The 24,771-nt window shown below is 35.5% G+C and overlaps 1 protein-coding gene across 2 annotated transcripts; it reads right to left on the bottom strand.

The window, feature by feature from the left end:
- Nucleotides 1–3,583: 3,583 nt before the first annotated feature.
- On the bottom strand, nt 3,584–24,691 carry st8sia1 (ST8 alpha-N-acetyl-neuraminide alpha-2,8-sialyltransferase 1). Of its 2 annotated transcripts, NM_001327841.1 has the most exon segments (5): nt 3,584–6,373; nt 10,185–10,277; nt 19,249–19,358; nt 23,027–23,171; nt 24,143–24,691. In NM_001327841.1, coding segments are annotated over 5 exon segments (1,020 nt in total). In that variant the 5' UTR covers nt 24,322–24,691; the 3' UTR covers nt 3,584–5,880.
- Between the last annotated feature and the right edge of the window lie 80 nt (nt 24,692–24,771).

The raw sequence follows: 24,771 nt of genomic DNA on the forward strand, positions 1-24,771 counted from the left end.
GCATGATTTGGGAGGTCATCTTGTCAGAATGAAAGGCACACATATTATAATCGTGACTCAAAATGCAGAACATAGGAAATTTTTCTGCATGACTAATAAAACTCAAAATAAAAAATCTCCATGTGGAATAAAAGAAAGAGCAAACAGAGACAACTTCTAAAGCAGAAAAATTACTCTGTTCGGTACAGATTTCTGAAAGCTTCTAGATCAAGAGGCTTTGCCTTAGTCAGCTCCCTTGTTCACTAGTCACTCCACTAATCAGGGAGTCAGCCATTTGAAGGTCTGTCTCAATTGCAAAATTCTACCAATGTACTGAAATGTTCACTTAACGGATGTTCAAATTAGGAGTTACATGAACCAAATCAAACAAACTTAATGAAAAGTATGATATTTAAAAAAAATAATGATAAAAATTAGTTTACATGATCTACGACTGACTGATTCACGACCTCGAGAGCTAGGGTACTGATTAAGACATACCCAACGTCACATAATATAACTTACAAGTTGATTGGCTGAGACACCATTGCCTGAAATTGAATCAGACCACTACTAACAGGGTGAGTAGCACAAAGTCTGTCATCACCTCCAGTCCTCAAAGGACTGGGCATTTTGAACTGACCCATCCCACACTGCAAAAAAATGCTTTTCTTACTTATATGTTTTGTGTTGCTTCTAGTCCAAATATCTAAAATTCCTAAATCTAGAAAAATTCTCTAGACAAGCAAAACATATTGTCTTGTTTTAAGAAATGATATGCTGAAATGAAATGAGTATTTTCCTTAAAACAAGCAAAATAATCTGCCAAATGGGGTGAGGAAAAATAATATTATGTCACCCAAGATGAAAAACAATATTATTTTGCTTACCCCATTGGCGGATTATTTTGCTTGTTTCAAATAAAAATCCCTTAATTTTTACATATTATTTCTGAAAACAAGACACTATGTTTTGCTTGCCCAGTAAATGATTCTGAATTCTATGTTCATTCTGAGTCCAAATATCTAAGAATTTTTAAATATTTGGACTGGAATCAAGACCAAACATTTAGGTAACTCCAGCGCACAAGTTTAAATTATTCTCTTTTGTTGCACAAATTAGAAACAAATAAGTGTTTGCAAAGACTATAACAGTTGCAAAGACTTTAATAGGGGGGCAGTCACTATTGCAGTTCACTTTTGCATTTCAACAGGAATCTACACGTTTCTGTGTCAGATTTAGCAAAATTTTCATTCTGTAGGGCTCACAATCCCCTCAAAAGGTTAACCCTCCAGAGGGAGCTTAGAAGTGAGATAGTAGTGCAGGAGACATGAACACACTTAAGATGGCAGTCATGATTGTAATATGGAGGTGGATTTATGGACTATGAATGCAATAAAAGTTGCTTAGTTTGAAAGTGACTTCTATTTGACCTGTACCTAATAATTTTCTACTTATTGGCTAAAGAGAATGAAATTTTCACAAAATATTGCAGACATTTGACTACTATGACCACCGCTTAAGGCTTAAATTCTCTTACATTCAGTAACTGATCAGTATTTGTTTTCACGTTGAGGGTCTCGGTATAAGTTATAGACAGGCTCTGTTTTGGAACTAAGCCTGATTCATAATCTTTTCTTTAATGAAGCAGGAGTCTAACCTGAAATAATAAATGCTAAAAGGCGCTGTTTATACATTTTCAGTCCAAAATGTTATCCTATTATGCATTTAGCCGGTTCGTTAACTCAACATTTTTGGGACAGACAATGCATAAATATGAAAATGGTTTACAAAGTGGAACCTTTTGAAAAAACCACCCTTGTCATGTATGTGTAAACACCCCAAAAACATTACTCTTTTAAAAAATATGACATTGTGTGCATACATGGTATGTATTGAGGAAGGTGTAAAAGGCAAACATGAACAAATACACAAGGGCAGACTACATAGTAGCGTTGCTGTTGCAGTGTTTGATAACGCTAAAATGTTAATTTTTTTTCACTTTACAAACAACAGTGGAGATGCATCTTACACACACGGCAAAGTCTACTGTACAGTCACATTACTTCCTTGTTTACTGTGCCAAATACTCGCCTGGCATATGTAATAGTCTTTTAGGTTGAAAATAAATTTTTGTAAACAGTTTTTTTTTTTTTTATAAAAAAAAAACATTGTAATAAAAAATGAAACATTTTTTAAAACATAAGGGAAAAACATTTCGGATTTTAGCTATATTGTAATGTAAATGTAGCCTCAGATAAAACTCAGATTTACTTCTTACAGTAATTTGCCAATGAAAAAGTGCAATTTGAAAATTGATAAAAAAATGTAGACCTTTCTTTAGATTGTAATGCCACAATGCAGTGCCTACATTCTTTGGCCTGCTAAAATGTGTACTTTGAAAATATTAAATATTAATATTATTAAATATTCTTTTCCAGATGTCAAAAATGTAATTTGAGTAGAGCTACTTGTCTTAAATGCAGGGAATTTTACTTGAGAAGTCTCATAAAATTTTGCCAGTGCAGCTGTTTTTGAATACAAGATAAGTAAATGTGTATGTGCACCTTTTTGCACAGAGCTCACATGAATTGCACGACAGGATGCGGTTCTGAGAACTGAAACATAAATAAATAAGTAAAGCTCTAGTCACACCGCAATTTCCTTTTTTTTTTTTTTTGAAAGAATAACCCCGCTCTTCACTTACTGATCTCTGCAACCCCCAAGTCCACCCCCTCTCCTGGTTCTTTACTTGCCAATCGCTCAGGTGGCCTGAAGTTCAGTAACTTTCCCAGGCAAAAATACAGTCCCAGTCCTGGCCTCACTTGACTCATTGCAAGCTAAACTTTCTGTGCCTACAACAGGATTCCGTGGCATATGGTGCAAGCCTATCATTCTCAAGCCTATGGCACCTAGACAGCAGCTGTACACAAGAACTTTGACCGGAGGAGAACTAGTCATGCTCAGCTGAGTCTGTTTTTTTCAAGGTTTTTTTCCCTTCACTTTTGTCAGTTGGTAAAGTTTGTTCCTCACCACTGGCTTACATGGTTTGGGACTTGTATAAACATATACGAACCTAAATCAAACCTATATTAAACCTTTATCAAAACCTATATTAAACATATATGTTTATATAGGTTTTTTCCTTGTGGTGCATCGTTGGATTTGCTTTTCAGTGTTTTGGCTTTCAGCAGTGACATTTACATTAAACTGAACTGGACTAAGCTGTCCAATATTTGTGAAACCAGGAATAAAGCACTTTCAATTTACTAAAACTTCATCCATGTTAAGCTGCAGTTAAAATGTTATAAAAATTGTTAATACATGTTAATACAAAAAAAAAATTAATTCAGCTTTTTTATGAATTAAACACCACTATCACAGGTTAAAATCTGTGAAAAATACATTAGGAAATGTAGTGAAGTAAAGTTTACTAAAATAAGCATATTTCAAATACTATGACCTAGCCGAAGCTCGAACCAGAGACCTTCTTGCTGTAAGGCGAACGTGCTACCCACTGTGCCACCATGCAGCTCCAGAATCAAACTACTCCTTTAATTCAAATACAATTCACACGTTGCAAAAAAAGACTCGACAGAATGTCTTTATTGTTTAAAAGCAGTGTTTTGTTTATTTCTGACAATTTTTTCTTTCAACTTATTGACATAACCCATGTGGCATGTAAAAAATGCTCAAACTCGTTCCTGTTAGAGGATTTTGACATGCTCAAGTACAAACACCATCAACCAACTGCTTGAGCCTAGAAGATTGACATGATAGGACACAATTGCAGCAGAGTGGACTAAAACATACTTAAATACCTAAAATCCAAGCTCCTGTGAGCTTTGTCAATGATTTTAACAGTGACTAGTACAATTGAGGTAAGCTCAGTTTCAGTAGGGCACACACCCTCATATGGCTCAAAGGGCAAAACATAAAATACATAATAGTTAATGAGTTTTTGCTCAAAAATCTGTTTAAAAAACAATTATATATCACAGTCGTGCATGCCTACTTACACAAATTACAACCTCACTCATCCACAATACTGAACAGCACAAAAAAAGTGCAAAAAAAGAAAGATCAGATCTTTAATCTACGCTAAAGATGTGGTCTTCTGGCAATTAAGCAATGTTAAAAAAATGACAGTAATGTACATTGGTCCTTCTACAACCGCATGCTTTTTTGAAACTCCCATCAAGGATTTTAATTTCACATCGTAAATCAAAATAAATGAAAGTCTTTCTGTAGGGTTGCACATCAGTGTTGGTTTGAAAATACTTAATTCTGTGAGGTTACGTTGGCGTTTTGGGGATAAAAAACTGGTTCATGATAAAGTTGTCCATAGCCTTTTTTAATACTGATAAAGGCACTCATTGGCTTAAAGTGTGAAAATATGGTAATAGTATTTTCTGAAGATAATCAAATGAGTCCACACAATTACAGCTAAGATCACCTGGGTCATAGTTCACCCCAAAATGTAAAAAGAAAAATAACAGAACAAAACAAAAAAAGCATTTAACATTTATGCAGCAATATTTCTTGTAAGTTGTGCAATTATAACAATGTAACTGAGGTGAAATGTGACCTGGTTAAGTTTTCTATCAACCATCAACAGTAGGTCTTGCCAATGTTTACTTTAATGCACAAAACAGCTTATACAATTAGTTTTACTCAAAACATACTAGCTAAAAAAATGTCAATAAACTTCATATTAATTTTTGTGTGAACTATCCCTTTAAGTACTGACGTTAATCATCATTATAGTGCACCTTTCCTACCAACTGTACCTATTAAAACTTAGTCAGTAATGGTTTATTACATCTAAACTACAGTGCATGTGTACAGCTAGCACCTACACGATTTCAACCAAGTTCCCTGTGTGCAGTTGAATTAAAAAATAATAATAAATAAACACATAACAAGTCAAAAAAAACAAGTTACTTGGCAGCCTATCAAAACGGCTGCCATTACATTCAGAGAAACCATGATTCTTGTGGAAACAGTAACAAATTTGATGATTGATTATTTACATGTCAAGGACAAGGTGTCCAGCACCTTAACCAGGCAAAAAATGTTTACTCTACGATTGGTGCCTCTTCAAAAACATCAGAAGGGCTCCTTCCCACAAACCACTCATTTTCAAACACATACCAATAACACAAATACGAATTAAAATGGAGTCTCCCAGAAGATATAACACATTTTCCATTGGCACACAAACTTCACTCTTCTCTATGAAATGTATGCCTCAAAATTAAATACACTTTCTCAGTGTATGACTGTCCCACTCCTAGCACGATAAAGTCATATCTGGGATATGTTTCATGACAGATCCAGAACCACAAGGCATTTTTAGTAGATACACCAATTCATCAAATGTTAAAAGTAAAAAAGCAAACAATAATCCATGAACCACAGCCTTCACTTTAAACCAGCATCAAACTCATAAAACAGGCCTTTTTTTCCTTCTTGTAATGTTTACATTCAATGCCCATCTCAGGATTAAACTAACTAAAAACACAAAAAATATTCAAAATGACCAAAGCTAAATTGCTTTGGTTTCCCATTTATAGTTATTAAGACATGATTTAAAGCAGCCCCTCCTTCAATCAACTGACGTTTAAATTTGTCACATGACACCTGAGCCCCCACATCTTCAATAAAAGGACAGAACAAGCTTCCACTGAGTGCATACATGAGGTTGGGAACACATGCAAGTCTTTACAACAGTCCCTTGGCAAACAGAAGAAAGGGTGTGTTGGTAGCAGTTGTGGTTCAAGCATATAGACACCAAAAGAACTAGACACCAAAACCTTGGGGGTTGAGTATCACCTCACAACCTAAAGTATTCTCATGCCTGTTGCAGGATGGCTATTTTTGTTGTTGGGGTTACCCTATTTATTTTTCCCTCTTTAACTCCATCCGCTCTTTTGCACAACTGCCAACCCGCATCCGCAATGTACCGCTTTTATGCAAATGCCAGAGTTGAAGAAACTCCTCAGGCATGGCATGAAATCTTGAGGATGGTAGAATGTTGTCATAGTAGTGGTGGCTGACAGGTCGCTCATCTAGGCCCACTGAAAATGGCCAAAAACCATAAGCTGTCACCTCTTCACATAAGCCAAGGGCTAGGCTCACTAAGAATAACCCTGTGGATAATCGCTTGCCATGAACGCCATGGTTTTTCCAGAATATGCCAACGTTTTTAAGGAAATCTGGGTTAGCAAAGAGGACAGTCTGATTGGAGGAGGAGTCTGCGAGTGCGTGGTATGCTCGTAATGACGGGTCAGTGCCAGGCTTCATAGAGAACGCTGGTATGTAGATGTAGCTGGAACCATAGGCCTTCATGCTCTCTACGAAAGATTTGCGGGACCAAAGTAGGTTCTGAAAGCTGATAAAAAGAGCAAAGCAATGGTTAGTCAACAGTAACTTGTTTGATCCCACATTTTTTTCTTGCTAATTAAGTATAAACACCTGTGTTAGATGTGTATTTTAGAGTTTTGCTGTATTTTTTTCCACCTAAGATTAATTTGACTTTAATTAGTTTGTAAGGACAATTGTTGTGCAAGGAAAATGTCTTTGTAAAAGATTTCTTTGTAAAGACAATTATATTGTAATTAAATTGTGTGTAATTGCTAAATTAAAGGTAAAATCTTTAAATAAAATGTTTAATGTATTTCATTGTCTGTTCTGTTTCCTAAATTTACTTATACGTAAGTTATAATATTTCAACGAACAAAGTTCTGCTAACTTGATAACTGTTAGGATCACCCGCAATGTAGCAATTTTTACATTTAAAATAGTTAGTTAGGGTTCATTTAACTTGATCACATAAACATTTTAGGTTGAAAAACTTAGAGAATTTTTTTTTTAGATTTATTTTTGGCCCTTTTGCCTTTATTAGATAGGACAGTATTTAGACAGGAAGTGAAGTTGGAGAGAGAGAGAGAGAGGTAGGGTTGGGAAATGTCCTCGGGCCGGGATTCAAACATGGGATACCCTGACGTGCTACTGCACCATGTCGACGCGCTACCACTAGGATATTGCACCGACAAAACTTAGAGAATTAAGTCGAGCTGAGTCAACAAATCATTGCATTACAGAGCACAGGCATATTACATCATTTTTTTGAGAGATCTCACGTGAGAAATCTCCTGAGAGCTAATGCAGGCGATAAAGGGATAATCCACTTAAGGTCAATATCCATCCCTCAAGAGTAAGACATAAGTAACTCTGCCCTGAGGGTACCGTGTTCTTTTCTGACTATTCTATCATGGTTTTTTTCTGGTTCGGTTGCAAGCTAACAATTTGATTCACAAAAAAATGTCATCATTTTTGTGACAAACAAGTTTCTAAGTAAACAAGACTAAAACAAATGTTGATGACGATAACTATAATAAAAAACCTGACATTTATTGAGTATTAAAAACAAAACTAAAATGTGAGTGAGGGATGTTTTTAAAAAATATATATCTAATCGGAATTGGTGTGTGATGCGTGAAGTAACTGATTCATAGTAGATGCGGGATGCGATTACAATGAAATGGCAGCAGTTGAGATAAAAAGAACAGAAGATTCTTATGTCAAGACAAAAAAATACCATGTGCAAACAGAGTTGGGAGGAAAGGTAGCTAATATAAAGAAATCTAAAGTGACATCATCATGACAGGAATTCCTCACGAAATTCTCACAAAGGTAAACTCAATATTTATTATTTACCTAAGTGTGTGATTTTGCTTAACTGAAATAGTATAGCCTCTTGCTGACCTTATTGACTCTGTTAGATTGTACATTAAAAGTTATTGACATGCTAATATTTTTTGTTGCTTTCCTTAATTTAAACCAGTATGTCTTAAATCATCATGACCATGGTATTGATTTTCATGAGGAGCTGTTTTCTAATGTGTTTCATTTTAGCTGCAGCTAAAGTTTATCAATCCCTGAGCTAACTCGCATTAGGTTTACATTTTCTGACTGCATCTGCAATGACAGCAGCCATTTACAGTATACCACAACACAAAAACTGCTTCCTAAGTACCTACAGGACGTCATTTAACGATGTGATTATTTACTATTAGCGCTATAATGTGCTTGTATCAGGGAGTCGCATTCAACATCCATGAAAAATAAAAGGCCCTTGAAGTGAAGCGCACTTTTATTTTTTATGTACAGTCACTTTTGAATTCTTCTTTGCAAGTAAACAGACCCATGGGACTGAGTGCACATTTTACAAAACAAGACATTATCATTTGTCAGTCAAATGTCATTACTCTCCTTATTTAATCAGTGCTATACAGCTGACCACCATGTACTGTAATACCAATGACAGCCTTAAAGCCTGTTATAGACTAACATTGCAAAGTAGACTTAAACTATTTTAAGTCCTTTCAAATTTAATTTAATGTCTTGAAACTGTTCAACAAATTGGTTAAAAAGACTAGGAGTTTTCCATGTTGAAATAAAGAGTTTGTAAAATAATTGCAAAATCCTGCATTTCATTAACTGACTGTTCTTACATGTGGATTGATTGCTGACATATAATCTGACATAGTACTTATGATATAAATAAACAATGCATATTTAGCTCTGGTCTTCTATGAAAAAAGTTATATGGCATGTTTATTTCAATGACTGTGATTTATTTAATTTTAAGTTATAATATTTTGTATAAATAAATGCAGATGTATTTACTAGATTTAGTAGGCCTAGCTTCACTAGATTTGGTTCTTGTGTTTGGTTAACAGTCCCAAGGGTATTGTCAAAACTTGGCAAATATGCTTTTTTCCTATTATGCTCCTAAGGCTTGTAATCTACAAAATCTGCTTAATCTTGACATACATCCAACTCTGAGTACCTTTAAACATCTTCTGTATAAGGTCTTAAAGGATACCTATAATATTTTTTCACGAATGGTGATTTTGTTATTTTGTGGTATTGTTTTCTGTGATCTTTTTGTGCTGCCGTCTTGACTAGGTCTTACTGGAAGAAGAGACAGAACAGTCTCAATGTGATCTCCTGGCCAAATAAAATAAACAATAATAATAATAATAATACAATATTTTATTTAAATTACACTTAAATAAATCAATCATATTTTAGTCAACTAAATCTAGAGTAGATTTAGTTGGCTAAAATCTTATAAAATTTAGTCGACTAACACTAGACAAAAACTAAAATGACAAAGAAGACTAAAATGTGATCAAAAGATTAAGACTAAACCTAAATCAAAATACCCTGTCATAATTCACACAGCTAACAACCACAGAAACCACAAACAGTTTCCAGCTGTTTCACACAGGATACAACAGAATACATTATGATGTAAACCAATATGAAAGAGACATAGAAATGTTGGAATGGAAAGCAATAATCCATACAAACATGGTACAGGAGTTAGAAAGAAACTAGAGTATTGCAGAAGGACAAAGTAATAAATAAAAAGAAAATAAGTCAATAAGATTAATCTGATGTTGCACTAACACACTGAAAAGATAAATAAACAGATTTCAAATGGAATGTCTAAAGAATGTCTAAATACTCAAATGACACAATTAAAAACTATTTACTATTAAACTAGAATTATCTACTCTAATAGTAGCTTAAAAGTACAGTAGGTGATCTGCCTAAACGCTAACCAGTTAGCATAGTATCTTTTAAATACAATCCCTCCCCTTAGTCCAAAGCCAAGCCTCATGAAATTGCGAATGAAAGAGACCTGCAAGATCATGTCTTTAGTTGGTAAGGGGCCGCGTCACAGGTTGTCATTGTTCAAAAATGAACCAAAGTGAATATGGAAACTTCACCGCAGTAAAAAAGGCTTGGCGGAATAACGCTTTTTTCTTCTGTTTTGTTGTTAAACTAAATCTACAAATCTTCATTATCGATGCTGTAAAAGAACCCTATAAAACTGAAAATTTTGGAATTTAAAGGGTAGGATTAAAAAACAAAGCACCAAAACATGCATTCTGAAATCCAAGATTGCATTTTCAGAATCCTAAAACACTGATCTGTGAGAGAATGACTAAAAGGCATTTAAAGTCAAAGTAATAAAATGCTGTGTCATGCAAATGTATCCCTAATCATTGTTTCCAGTGACTTTGGGTACTACTGCTGAAATGTTGGTATTGTGATTTAAATAAAGCGAATGAGTAAATCTATCATAAAAACTCCCAACAACAACAAAAAAGTGAAAAGACACCTACCTCTTTTCTATAATACTTGGATTCGCGCTCACCAGGTGTGTTTTGGTACCAACATCATCAGTATAATCTTTAGACAGAGGAGGAAGGTTACATCTAGAAAAAAAAAGAGTGAGGACTGTCAGATGATTGTTAATGAGATAGCATTCTTGTTAACGACGCATCAAAAAGATTAACAATAGTTCTGGGATTTATTTGTTCCACTTAAACAACTTGCTTTTAGAACAGAGGTGTCAAACAACGCAGCACTGCACAGTTTAGTTAATCCTGCTTCAATACACTTACAGTACCTGGAGGTTTAAAACAACCTGAAGGACTCAATTAGTTTAATTAGGGTTAAAGCTTAACTGTGCAGAGCTGTGGCCCTCTAGAGGACCAACTTCCGTACGTGGATTGTACTTTAGTAGGGAGTGTAACAATACACATATTGCTACAAGAAACATAATGGTACAGGGATTTTAAGGGGATTTTTTGGTACAGTATGTAATACACAAAATAGAGTTTTTGTAAAGAACACATAATTGAATATTCACAAAATGATATATAGCACACAATTTGTCTAATTACCAAAGTCCCTTTAAGGCAAGTCCTTTCACTTGGTGGCCATCTTTAATACACCGCTTGGGCAATATGCTCTAGCATTCTGTTTGAATGGGGAAACATTAAATTCTCCAAAATAGCTTGAAAAGCTTACGATTAATTTTTATATTAGGAAACGACAATAGAATAAAACAACAACTGTCTCTTTTTTTCATTTCTAAACGTTTGAGTCACAAAAAATCTGCAGAAATTCACATCTAGTATGAGCCCCTCCTCTGGAGAATCCTTGGTCTAACGTTCCCTGATTGGCTTCAGTACTAGAAGGCGGGGCTTTATTCACCATATTGACTGTTTCACTTTTCCCAATTCAAAGCTATACGAGTGATATGTCTTGTGTATTCTATACGTTTATTTCACAAGGCCGTCATTTTAAAGAATGAAAGCAAGGCTGTAGTGGGGAGAAACCTAAAAGTATAGGATCAGCACTGAAAACACAGCAGCGTCACTTTAATATCTTTCAGTTCAGTTTAATTTAAGCAATTAAAAGCTTATTAGGCATAAAAAAAATCATAATCTATATAAAAATAAAATGCTTAAATGTCCTCCTAGGCTCCAGTTTATGACACCAGGTAAACACCGTGGGGGCTTCCCTGCTTCAGCCTACACTGTTAGACCTTACCAGGGTTTTTTACAGTAGAACACTGGCAACACTGTTGCCAGCCACTCACTGTAAAAGTTTGGTTACAGTAAGTAACTGGCAACAGTGTTGCCAGTTAATTACTGTAACTGAACCATTACAGTGAGTGGCTGGCAACAGTGTTGCCAGTTATTTACTGTAACTGAACCATTACAGTGAGTGGCTGGCAACAGTGTTGCCAGTTATTTACTGTAACTAAACCGATACAGGGAGTAGCTGGCAACAGTGTTGCCAGTTAATTACTGTAATAGAGCAGCAGTGGTAACTAACTGGAAACTGTGTACAGTTAATTACTGTATTGTAGTGTTACAAATCACAGCATTATACTGCATACACATTAATATTATGTCATATATAGTTATTGTAGTGTTACTAAAATTAATCAGTATTCTTAGCTGTTGTTTAAAAATAGAAGGCATAACATTTTTCAGACAAATTTATTTTATTGTTTTGGCACCAAACAAATAAATAACAGAAAAAGTATAACAAAATTAAGAAATCAGCAGATATAAATATTGTCTTGCATATTACAGGTCTGCAGGTCTGTCACACTAACATTTGAGCAAGCAAAATTCTGTCATACTGCACTGCGAAGTGGAATTAAACAAAGCGAGTAGTGGAATAAAACAAAATAATTAGAGATTGAAAAAGCAAGCCAGAGAGGTCATGTTCTGATCTTTGATTGGTATCAAGCAATCACATGATGTGATTTCGGATGTCAGCGTTCTCCAAGCTTGAACTTTCCAATGCTGCAAATTATGAAATTTGTCGCATGAGCTATCATTCCAGGTCTGCAGTACTCACATGCGTATGAATGGAAGTCTATAGGAAGAAAAGTGCAGTGTGACAGGGACTTTAAGCTGTAACTCTAATTAAACACACCTGATCAAACTAATTAAGGCTTGTTAGAAATCTACAGGTAATGTTGAAGCAGGGTGGGTACTAAACTCTGCTGCCCTGCAGTTCTCCAGGAACTTGGAGTTTGACCCCCATGGTATACAGCAGTGGTGCTCAATCCTGTTCCTGGATATCTACCTTCCTGCAGATTTCAGTTGCTACCCATATCAAACACACCTGCCTGTAATTATCAAGTGGTGTTCAGGTCCTAATTAATTGGTTTAGGTGTGTTTGAAATGAATAGCAACTAAAATCTGCAGGAAGGTAGATCAGCAAATGAACAGCAAAAAACACAACATAATTATTTTAAAGTTTAAAGTTTTAAATAATTAAAAACTGTGTTAAATCTCAATAAAAATTTTAGTAAGTAATTATAAAAAATAAAGTTGGCAACACAGAAAAACCAAAGGATCCAATCTTTTATTGTTATAAATATCTCATGACAACAAACTTTATTATTGTTTCTAATATAAACTCATAGGTGGAAACACTGCTCTGAAAAATACTTAGCAACAAACTCACAACCTGGGACCGGACAGTGGAGCTTTTGTGTGTGGATGGCTATGTGTATCATGTTTTTGTGATTCCCTGTGATGATGTGCAAATGTTACCTTACTGAGATGAAGGAATTTAATTTTGGCTTAGTTGCCAGAAAGATACATACAACTGTTAGCATCTGTACATTATGGCAGTATGCAATATCCAATAAATACTTAAACAAAAGTAATGTAAGAAGTTATATGAGGAGAGGCTAACTAGCTAACAATGTAGCTTTCAAGTACACAGTTCAAGATAACAACAATATAACTTAAAACACAGCCTTATTTTAGAAACCCTCAAAAACATTTGAACACATTTTACTTACTCATTATAGATTCTTATTTAAAGCCTAAAACATATCAGACTCTACATCTGAATTGATGGACAGAGAATAGAGCACACTCAGCAGTAAACAAATCAAACACCTGGCTCCCTTAAAGGGCCAGCATTTTCTGAAAACTATTTCTAACACCTTTGTGTTTAGAATAAGACAGACAGCCTGTGGGAGTGTATGGTGATGCCTAAATCATTATTTTCTGCCTTTAAAATGCACGTCTATATAAATAGCAACATAAACCATCAGAGAATTTATTGGAATTAATTCTTTGCACTACACAATTTCATACAAAGTCTACTCCTTTAACAGTAAAATAATGTGTTAATAAATAATAAATGTTTTCTTTTATTACAGCAAAACACTGGCTATTTTGCAGTTATTTACTGCACAATCTACAGAGTAACAGTGCAGTTATACTAATTAAACACACCTGATCAAACTAAATCTAAAGGTAGTGTGTTGACGAAGGGCTGGAACTAAATTCTGCTGGGCTGCAGCCCTCCAGGAGTTTGACATCCTTGGTACATAGCATATTTTCAAAGGAATTGCCTACATTTATCACAATCATGCACATATCATTGAATAAAAACAATAATATACAAACAATATACAAACGTCATCCAAAGCAAAAAAATAAAAAATAAATAAATATTCTGATCCTCATGTTGTTCCAAACCTGTAGTAATAATAATAATAAAAAACAAATAACCTGATTAATACATTTATTTAGGAAAGTCTTTATACTATACTGTTAATGCCATTTTTACCAACTTCATTTGAAGTTTTCCAAACAAATTCATTGAGTCTCTGCGAAAATGTTTGTACGTGCTGTTTAACATATTTTTTAAATAACACATTTTTACTAGTTAATTAGCAAAATGCTAATATTCAGCTTAAAGTGCAATTTAAAAGCTTAACTATTGGCTAAACTAGGCAAATTAAATTAATTATAGAATAGTAAACAAAGTTATAAAAATGATTGTGATAATTTGGTTGCTCTGTGTGAATATTTTTGCCTTTAAATGCATCTCGTCGATATCTTTACCTTTTAATTAGCTCTGTGACATTGACATTGGTTGACTCCTGATACTCAATGTTAAAAACATAAAAGGAACCAAAGAGAAAACAGAGATGGCTGCAGAGAAATTTAGCTTATCATCAATGCATTGTCTCACTTTCTCCTCCATACTGACCATACACATACCAAAACTGAACAGTATATATATATATATATATATATATATATATATATATATATATATATATATATATATATATATATATATATATATATATAGCAACATAAAGCAGTACATGGGGTAATAATGGTTGAGCAGTAATTTACCATTTATTATCACAGTAACTATCTGTAATGGGTACATAAAGTAAATTACTGTAATTTATTCTTTGCACTACAAAATTTCATACAAATCCTGCTCCTTTTACAGTAAAATACTGTTTCCTTTTAATACAGCAAAACACTGGCTATTTTACAGTTATTTACTGCATAATCTACAGTAAGGGTTAACAGTGTACTATATGTAACCCGGTGAGTGATAAAACAATGCAGTCCTCTGTAGCACTGTCTGTAATAGTGTTGTCCCAATACTGAAGTTTTAAAAAAGTCAATTTCCCGCTAACATATAAGAGCCGCTAAGTGCGTTCATAAACCACTGATTTGCCATAGTGTTCACCAGTGCTCAACAGAAATGACTGTGATTGGCCGTGAAGGTGATCAGTTCACAATTCTTCACTGGTTGCAAACACAAATGTACGTACAATGAATTGTTTCAAAGCCACTAAGATCAGTTGATTCATCAAGCGGATCACTCGTCTGTATTTGCACTCGGAGAACATTGTGCGGTGGGTGAATGATCAAACATGTATGCTTAAATGCTTACATATCTCTATCTCTGGATGGTCAGTTCTCCACTACCTTGGTCCCACATTCATTTTAAAGGAGTGCTACCCTGTACTAAAACGGCTGTTCTATTGACGCATTCCTTCCAATAGACACCAATAGTGCAGGCGACATCTAATGTAGTTATCTATGAATAAATGCTGTTTTGAACTTTTCAATGTGCCATGACTGATCTTTGTATAGAGAACGACAACAGAAAAAGCATTAATACTATTGTTTATTCTTTTTTACTACTGGTTCCAGAAAACACAACTTCAAAACAGAGGCATGAACTGTTATACCCCTAGCTCTACCACTTAATTATAAATCCCTGTCCTCTTCCTTCTCTCTGTCTCACCACTATTACACCTCACAGAATCAATCAGCGACCATTTTTCTATACCACACACCCACAACCAGCCACCGCCTGCAGGAATTCATCTATTCTTATTTTCCCTTCCCCCATCCCCTAGACCAGATCTATTCTGTTCTTCTTCATGAGACTCCAGTGCTCTCGCTCCTGTCATCATCACATCTCTCATGACTTGCAACTTTCCCTGCATAATAAGTAGGCTCAGATTGCCCCACTGCTCAAAACAAAATAGTCAACACTATTTGACGACAGCAGTCAAAAATATTACAGACTCTCTCCTTGTTTTTGTGTCCCTCCCTAGGCATTTAGTGTAAACTAGGGCTGTGCGATTTGAGGAAAATATCTAACTGTGATTTTTTTGACAGAAAATTTTCGATTTCGATTTGATTTTGTAGTCAAGCTTTAGCGCAATAATTTGTATCGTAGCTTTTTACTGCTAAAATGCAGTGAGAGTTAAATAGGGAACTGAAAAGATATAAATAACTTACTCGTTTTTTTCTAGACCAAACAGTAAGCACAAATAAAATGACCTTACCTTTCTGTAAACAATTTAAACTCAATTAGGCACATAGTGTAGCATATAACACAAACAAAATTATAATAATTATAAAAATACAGAACACTCAGCAAACTAATATGGCTGATAAAAGTCTTTCTGTAGCTTGTATTTTTTAAAAACAAAATAATTATCCAAGATGCAATATAAAATATCATGATGTTAAATGTACAGCTGTAGTACTGTGGTAAAAAGGCAAAAATAGGTGTGAGACGGAAGTGTATATCTCCTATCCTACATTTAGATAAATTTTTTTACACCCTCTTTGGTCACTGCATTAAAAGGCACCTACCTTTAGAGAGGAAGTGTGTTTTGACATGAGTCATTTGCACCAGCTTTTTGTAAGTTTTTTCTTAAACTGGAAGGTAAAGTCCACACTAGGGGCTTTGTAACTACTAGCTATTTTGTGAATAAATTTGTTAACATGTTCTTAAAGCAAACCGTAGTTAATAGGTCCTAAGCTCACATTCAATAGTCACATCGAATGACATAATATCCAATAAGAAGCATTTAAATTGGTAAACTGCTTTAAAATTCTGGAACTAATGCATCTATATATAACTGTCCAATGAAGATAAAATAATAAACTATATTTTACATTACAGTCTGTCAGACTGCGATCCGTCAATGCATGCAAAATACACATTAAGTTATCAAAACAATAAACTTACATTTTTTGTGACTTTGAAACCAAAATATTCCCATATTACTGATGTCATGTTTTTCTTTAATACTAAATCGTCTATTAATGCTTCTGAAGTACCAGACGTCATCATCCCACTCGTCCGCTCCTTACTGTTTATTTGTTTTTTTTGTGTTTCTATGTTCCACATAGTTTGGTTACTCAATTCTGATTGCGCAGAACAAAAGTGTGTGCACTTAATTTATCTAGTAAGACTGTCACACAGACAACATGCACGCGTTTGCTCTGGGCGGGGGAAATTAAATAATACATTTTTCAAATCTCAGCTTAATCGCAACGTTTTAAATCACAATTGTGATTTGATTTAGATTAATTGCACAGCCTTAGTCTGAACTATGCTTTTCTGTAACAGCAAAATCTAGTCAGTAATATCATACAGGCAATAAAACAATTGACTGAGACCATCTGCTGGCTGCAAGTGACTTAATGGCTGACAAGTGTAAATTTCTGATGTTCTGTTCTTGTTGTCTTCATGCATTTAACAATGCAAATCTCATATAATCATGTCCATACACCCTGACTTGTTCTGTGGTTTCAGTCTTTTTTCTTGGGCAGATTCTTCAGGATTCTCTGGACACAAGAGCTGTTTGAGTTTATCATGGGGTTTCTCAAGTTTCAGTTCTAGGCCCTCCCTTTCTTGACATGCAAATCTTCACTGAGGGTGCTTTCACACCTGTGGATTGATTCTTATGTTTCCGAAACATGAATTAAAATTGTTACAATTTTGCACTTTGCTCTTGATCTGGTTTGCTTTCACATGGCAAATTTTCTAAACGGACCAACAGAGCTAAAGCAAGTCATGTGCGAGTAAACTCTCTCGTCACATTGATCAGAGTTTCATGGTTTATTTTGCAAAGTCCCGTTCATCTGTCATGCATTCTTATTTTAATTTATGACGATGAGCAATAAGACATTAAAAGCTGTGCATTTATTTTGAATGTTGATACAGATAACAGATAAACCAAGACTGCTGATCGGTCAATTTTCCTGATGTATAAACAGCTCTCATTAATAGTTAACATGCTTTCACTTTCGTATTTGATATGAAATGCACATTTACCAGTAGGAATGACATCCCTCCCAACTCATATACTTTCTCTTTATATAGCGATATATATGCTTAATACATATCTATAATACAATGTGATATAGCCTGGTTCAGATCTTTTTGCTTTTTCACTACAATCGATCTGCTCCAGAGTTAGTTTCATTTGAGATGAGACTACCTCATTCAGGCGTTCTCGAACAGATTGTTTTGGCACAGATCTGAGCGTGATTGCTGGATTCACATATGCCAAACGAATCGTGCTAACTGGAGAAACATGCAAGGTTCTGAAACAAATGTCTAGGTGTAAAAGCACCCTAAATGCAACCCGGGCTCATTGTGGAAACGTAGCCCCGCGGACGTTTCTGCGGACCACGATTTACGTCCCGGGAGGTACGTATTCGAGCGGTGTTTGTTTTCGCGGATCCGCGAGAGGCCGCTGTGCGCGCTTTTTCGTGTCTCGGGTGCCTCTCGGGAGCGCGCGCCGTTCTTGCGCGAAAAGCCGCCGGATCGGCCGACTTGGCCGCCCTCCTGTTCCTCCTCCTCCCCCTCCTTCCCTAAACCCGAGCGACGGGTCGCAAAAGCCGTTCAGAAAAAAAAAAAAGCAAAAGCCCTCGTCTTCGATTTTGACCGCGTTTCCGGATCCCGCCGCGTTCTCGCTTTTATTTTTCGGATTCCGTTTTTCGTCTTACCTGATTTCCGGAACCTGCTGTTCCCCGGACTCGATCCCGGTCGTTGTCCCCGCGGCCGGCTCCGGCTCCTCCTCCGGGGCCTCCGCTCCGTCGACGCAGGTAACGTCAGGTAAGCAGACAAACTGGTTGCATCGGGAAAGCCCTCCACACGGAGGCCAGGAAGAGGAGGGGTGGAGCGGCGTCACAACGCCCCGCAGTGTTCGCTCGAAAATAACTAAACGCGGCCTTACGTACCTCCGGCCACGTAAATAGCGGTCTCCAGAAACGTCCGCGGGCCTACGTTTCCAGAATGAGCTTGGGTTGCCTAAAAGCCTTGCTGAACATTGTCCTTGTGTTTCAATTTTCATTATCTGCAAGTGAGTGTAATTCGAAAGCTGCAAAAACTGAAAAAGTACACTTGAGTCTAAGGCTTAATCAAAAGGGCACAGAGGAAGATGATATGAGGTAGTCAACACTGGTTCAAGGAGGTCACTGTAATTGAGACATTTTTCCATCTCAAATCAATCAATCCTAAAGACAAAGGCTATATATTAGGAGTGTTTGATTAACAATGGAGCTGAACTTAGCAAGACAGTGGCCCTTCAGCGTTTACCCACAGTTGCCCATCACTGGCCCACATCTAACCTGAGAACCCCAAAAATCCCAGCTTCTATTTCTTCTTGCATATCAGAAATATCTGCCTGAAAAGAGAAAAATCACACAGAGCTCATATAAAGATCCCTGTAATCCTAACTGACCAGCCCTTTACTGAACAATTGAATTCATTAACATGAAAAAAAAATCTCACCTCATGATAAAGTCAGCTCGGTCAATTTCATTTCCACAGCCACTATGTTTCAGCACCCCTCCATTACCCACAACAGAACACCTCTTTAGAGGAAGCTGCAATGGTGTATCCTAGCAACACAAAACAGTGGGTTTTACACAAGTGGGTATGACATTGAACAAACAGTAAATTTCCATTTGTTTCTTTTGTTGAATAGATATTCAAATCAAGGTTGCTTTGATATTCAGGTGATTCAGAGTGGTGAACCTCTGAGAAAAAAACAAACAGATTAAAACACCCTTTTTCTCACTCCTTAGTGATCTAATTGAATCCCTTCCCCCCATTTTCATCTATATATAATTAAATTCTTACTATCAGACATTCTTCTTTTGCATTAGTTGAGTATTTTCCTTGGTTTCCTACAAAACAAGACAAGTATTCAAACAGGGTGTTGATACACCATTACTAGGGTGACCTGATTTATATGAGTTTATTTCTTGAGTTTTCGGCATAGTTACAAGCCAAGAGCATGTATAGCCATGTGTATATTTCCTTTTACCCTTCTTTTATAAACCATTTTGAAGGATGTAAACAAAAACAATGGTCCCAAAGTATTTTCTGATTTACATTTTTATTTCTATAGCTTCTGAGAATACAAAAAGAACCACATATTGATAATGTTATGATAGCTATTTTAACATTAAGTTTTGGTTGAACTGCCTCTTGTTACAGTTATGAAATAGTTTAATAACATGCAGGAATTGTTCATGACATAACCACATTGAAATGGTCTATATAAGAACAGCAGTTAAATATATAAAACTTGCAAAAAAAGATTGTAAGGTTAAAGATTAACAAGTTTGGAATTTCTCTGTTACAACACTGTCTTTAGAGTTGATAAACTAAATAATGTGGTATATGCACAGCTAGTGTTTCTTCCCATACTGATAAACCTCCAAGGAACAGTTATTGTGACTTTTTTTCAATTTTATACGGTTGCTTATAAAGCATTGATGTTATTATATAATTAAAATACAATCAGTTAAATTAAGTGTAAAATCAGTCAAATCAGTTGATCAAGTGTAAAACGAGATGAAAGACCATCAGGATCAGCAGGCTAGTGCAGAAACTCCATTAAAAATATTGGGGTAAAATAAATTTTCAAATTTTAAAGACATAAAGATGGAAAAATTTAATTTAATGTAGTGCTTCTTGCATATTCTGAGACCCACTTTATATTGTATATAAATCAGGCAGTGGAGGTCTGTGATCAAAAAAAAACAGACCTTAAACTTTTCGCTTTTGTAACTGCATACATTTCTCTGGAATAGCTTGACCTAGGTTACTGATAAATGAAAAGTCCTTTTGCATTCTTCTGCATATACCTTATAGCTGCAGCTGTTGTCATACACCTGGTTTTAGTTACGCAGTCACAAGGAATATTATAACATGGTGTAACCTATATTCTTCCCCCATTCTATGTGGCTTTTCTAAACCTACAGTTTCATTCATATGTCTGGCACCTAGTTTGAAAAACAGTTACTGTTGCTTATGCTTACGTCCGTCAAAGTGGGATTGCATCTAATAACATCTGGTAGCCATGAAAAAATCAGCACCAACAACAAAAAAAGCATAACAGGGATTTCTGCAAAGAAATTATGACTATCAAAATCAATTACAGTCAGTATGCCACATGCGTGTCCGTCTGAACATAAATGATGGAATTCAGTATGATTGTCCTTGATAATATGTCTAAATGTAAATCTTTTTAAAGGGGCCATGAACTGAGAAACTACAAATGTATTTAACCTTTAGAAATAAAAGAGGTTATTCTACTATAACAAGACAACAAGAAAGTTTTGAGTTCTGAAACAGGGTTTCTGCTGGTTTCACAGTCAAATTTAAGACTTTTTAAGACCATGAAGAATTACATTTTAGACTTACATAGGGCTAAATGCTAAAGATTTTTAATGGACCAGAAGCAAAAAAAAATGTACTTGCCCTATCAAAAAAAAAAAAAAATAATAATAATTTATGTTATTTATAATAATTAGTTATTTCTTAGCCACATATTTTAAATAATGTGTCAACCCTAGTTATATACATGCATATTATATATATATATATATATATATATATATATATATATATATATATATATATATGTGGTGGATCGATTGGGTAGCTTTACATAACAAAGAACACTAAGATCCATTTAAAATGATTTTAGACCTACGAGACAATATTTCAGTCTTTATAAGGCCTAAAAGACATTTTAAAACTTTTTAAGACCCCGTAGATACCGGTGAGATTTTGGTAACAATTTCAAATAATGGTGCATTAGTTAGTTTGTGTATTGAACATAAACAAATAAGTAAAACATTTATTACTGTGTTTATTCATCTTCATTAACTTTAATGTTAAAGTTAAACACTGTTAGTTCATGTTAACTCCCAGTGCATTAACTGTGAGCATTAATAATGCATTAGTTAATAACAATGTATATTTATAACAAATATGTACATACAGTTCAACATCTAGATCTTTTTGATTAACTGCATCTCTGTTAAATGTTTATCAGCTTTTTTTCATATTTATTTTGTGGTGTCACTTGTGACTTTATGTGCACTGAAAGCTTCTGTAGCCAAAACAAATTCTTCATTAATGTTAAAGTATGATTAATAAATGCTTTACACGATTATTCATACTTTAAATACATAACTAAAGGACCATAACTCTAAAGTGTTACCAAAATCTTTTTTGAGGTAAAAGCACAGATTGTGGAATATGGCACTTTATTACGCAATAGTGTTTAAACTCTGTCTCCACTGAAGGTCAACACTTACTACTACATGACTGCCTGTTTAACTCCTCCTACAGCTTCTATACCAATCAATGCTGTGGCTTATATAATAAATCTGTGAGCATTTAGTTATTAGTCGACAATAAAATTAGTGAGGTGGGAGTGTGTAGAGACGCTTAGTTGCACGTCTGTGTGTCCACCAGCAATAAGCGTGGGTAACGAGACAGTGTAGGAGGAACACTGCGACTGAAAGGCGGCATGGTGCCCAGTACAGGACAATCAGGACCCATGCGGGTGTCTCTCCCATGCCTGTTTATTTTTAGAAAACTGTGCTGTGCTAAGCCTCATGGAGAGTGGGGGCGGAAAAAAGAGAAGAAAAAAAACAGGACCAACTGCTTCACTTTACACTTCCACACTCTTATTTATTTTATTTATTCCATTTTTTTCTGCAAACAACCTAATATATATTTACCTGTGTGAATTCAGGTTAGTGTAAAAACCTACATAGGACTTTAACTATTTTATATAAACAATCAGCATTTCAATTTTTAGTCATAACAATATCAGATCACCATCACTTGTGTTTACAAAAATGCAATGGATTATTATAAATAATGAAAAAAAAAAAAGGTTGGAATATGTAAACCTCCTACTGACACAGCTAAATATTAGTGGCATTAAAGACAGTACTGTATATTCTGTATATTTTACACTCTCGTAAATAAAGGTTTGTAAGCTGTCACTGTGTGGTACCTTTACGAAGGGTACACATTTGTGCCTAAAAGGTCCATATTAATACCTCAAGGGTACATATTAGTACCTAAAAAGTACAAAAGTGTTCCTCTTAAAATTTGTAGGTACCAATATGTACTTTTGAGGTACCAATATAGACCCTTTAAGTACATAGTGTGTACCTTTTAAAAAGGTACAAACAGGCACAAAAAGTTCATTGAATTTGGCTTCAGAACTTATTCTGACTCCTATGAAAGGCAGTACCTGTACAAAGATGGGGTAGGTCTCATTGGTGACTGTGTGATAGTGGTAGAATTCGCCATCATACCACAAGACTTTGCCTAATGGCGAATTCTCCTTAGTAACCGCAAACATCCTCTTTGGGTTACAGCAATCTGTCAGCAGCTTCCTGGCAAAAAAAAAAAGAAAAAAGAAGAAAAAACGCATGAGCAATGAAAAATAATTCGAAAAGATAAGGACTGCGAAAACAAGCACATTTTTATTCAATGCAAGGTGCAAGTTTCAAATAAAATTGTTTTTTCTTCCTGAAATTGACAATTGCTCAGAAAAACATTGTGACTAAAAATCAACATCAGAAAACAAATGGCTTCAGGTATAATTTTTCAGCATAACAAAAAAAAAATTAATAAATGGCTATGAAAGTATAGTACACAAAACTGGCAAGTTAATTAAACTTAAATATGCAAGTTTTGACTCAATTACTCAATTAAATTGAGGAAACGAGTTTACTCAATTTAGTTCAGTCAACTTATAAGGGTTTTCAGTGTATATTAGGTAATACATGCCAGAAAGCAGTCGTGGTCACAGCAAATACTACATTACGTATTCGTAATATAACATAAACCTAGCATTTTAATAGGCCTATAATCTTTTCCACCGTGTCGTTACAATGGTATTACTTTGCGTTAAAGTAGCTGGAAGTAAGTGACTGAATGTGTTTACAATTAAATCGCTTCGTTCTATTCGAATAATATAATTTAGCTCACTTTGTAGAACCATCACCATTATGGCACAAACAGCCATTCTGGAGTTCAGAGCGGGGCCAGATAGCGTTTCAAACAATCCTGCGCGCATGCGTGTTTCATTAATCGGTTTTGGGAGATGTCTGTACTCTGCAACACTGGCGAGGGCGAGATTATGTTATTGCTTATTACAGTTTACTCATTACGAATGGATATAATGAACTACTATTTGTTACCACGTCACAGGGTCATCAGTGATTAAATACACGAATGAATGAACGTGATTTTTAAAAACTCAAACAGTAGAAAATACCAAGGTTGTTATGGCTTCGACAGCATAAGAAAGCAAGCGCTGATGAAATATGCACCTGGATAAAATGCCTGCGCACTAAAATACCTGTACAGTTCCACCGCGGTCTGGTTCCTGCTCCATGTCTGTCCTTGCCGCAGAACCTCCTCCACCATTTCCTTGTCGCTGGGTATCCTGTATACGGGGAAGATGTACAGCCACAACAACGCCAGCACCCCCAGAGTGGCCCAAATATACTTGCTCCTGTGGCATCTCAAAGACACCATCCCGCCGATGTATTGCAAGAAAAAAAAGCCACAAACCGACTAGTCAAAAAAAAAAAAAAAAAAAAAAAAACACGTGCTCGCAACTGGCCCGTTTATTTTGGTGCCGCTTCCATCAGTAGAAAAAAGCCGCTTGGATCCCGTTATCCTGTTATTTCCATCGCGCGGCGGTGCGGCATCCGATTTTCACGAGTGCATCAAATCCTCCTCTCATTCCCTGTTCTGCAAATGGCTGAGTTTGTTATTGTTATTAATATTGCGGGAATCCTACATATATGTCTGGCCCAACGGGAGAAATCTTAGGGGTTTTTATAGGGGATCCAGAGATCTTGTACCTCCATCACTCTTAACGCACGTCTTCAGCTCCGCCAAGTCTTTGCTGCTGTCTGGCTTCATATTCTTGGCTTTATCACCTCATCACGGCTTGGTTTTCTGCGTCTTCCTGCAATGCAA

The sequence above is a fragment of the Danio rerio genome, chromosome 4 (genome assembly GCF_049306965.1).
Source record: "Danio rerio strain Tuebingen ecotype United States chromosome 4, GRCz12tu, whole genome shotgun sequence".
Lineage (NCBI taxonomy): Eukaryota > Metazoa > Chordata > Actinopteri > Cypriniformes > Danionidae > Danio > Danio rerio.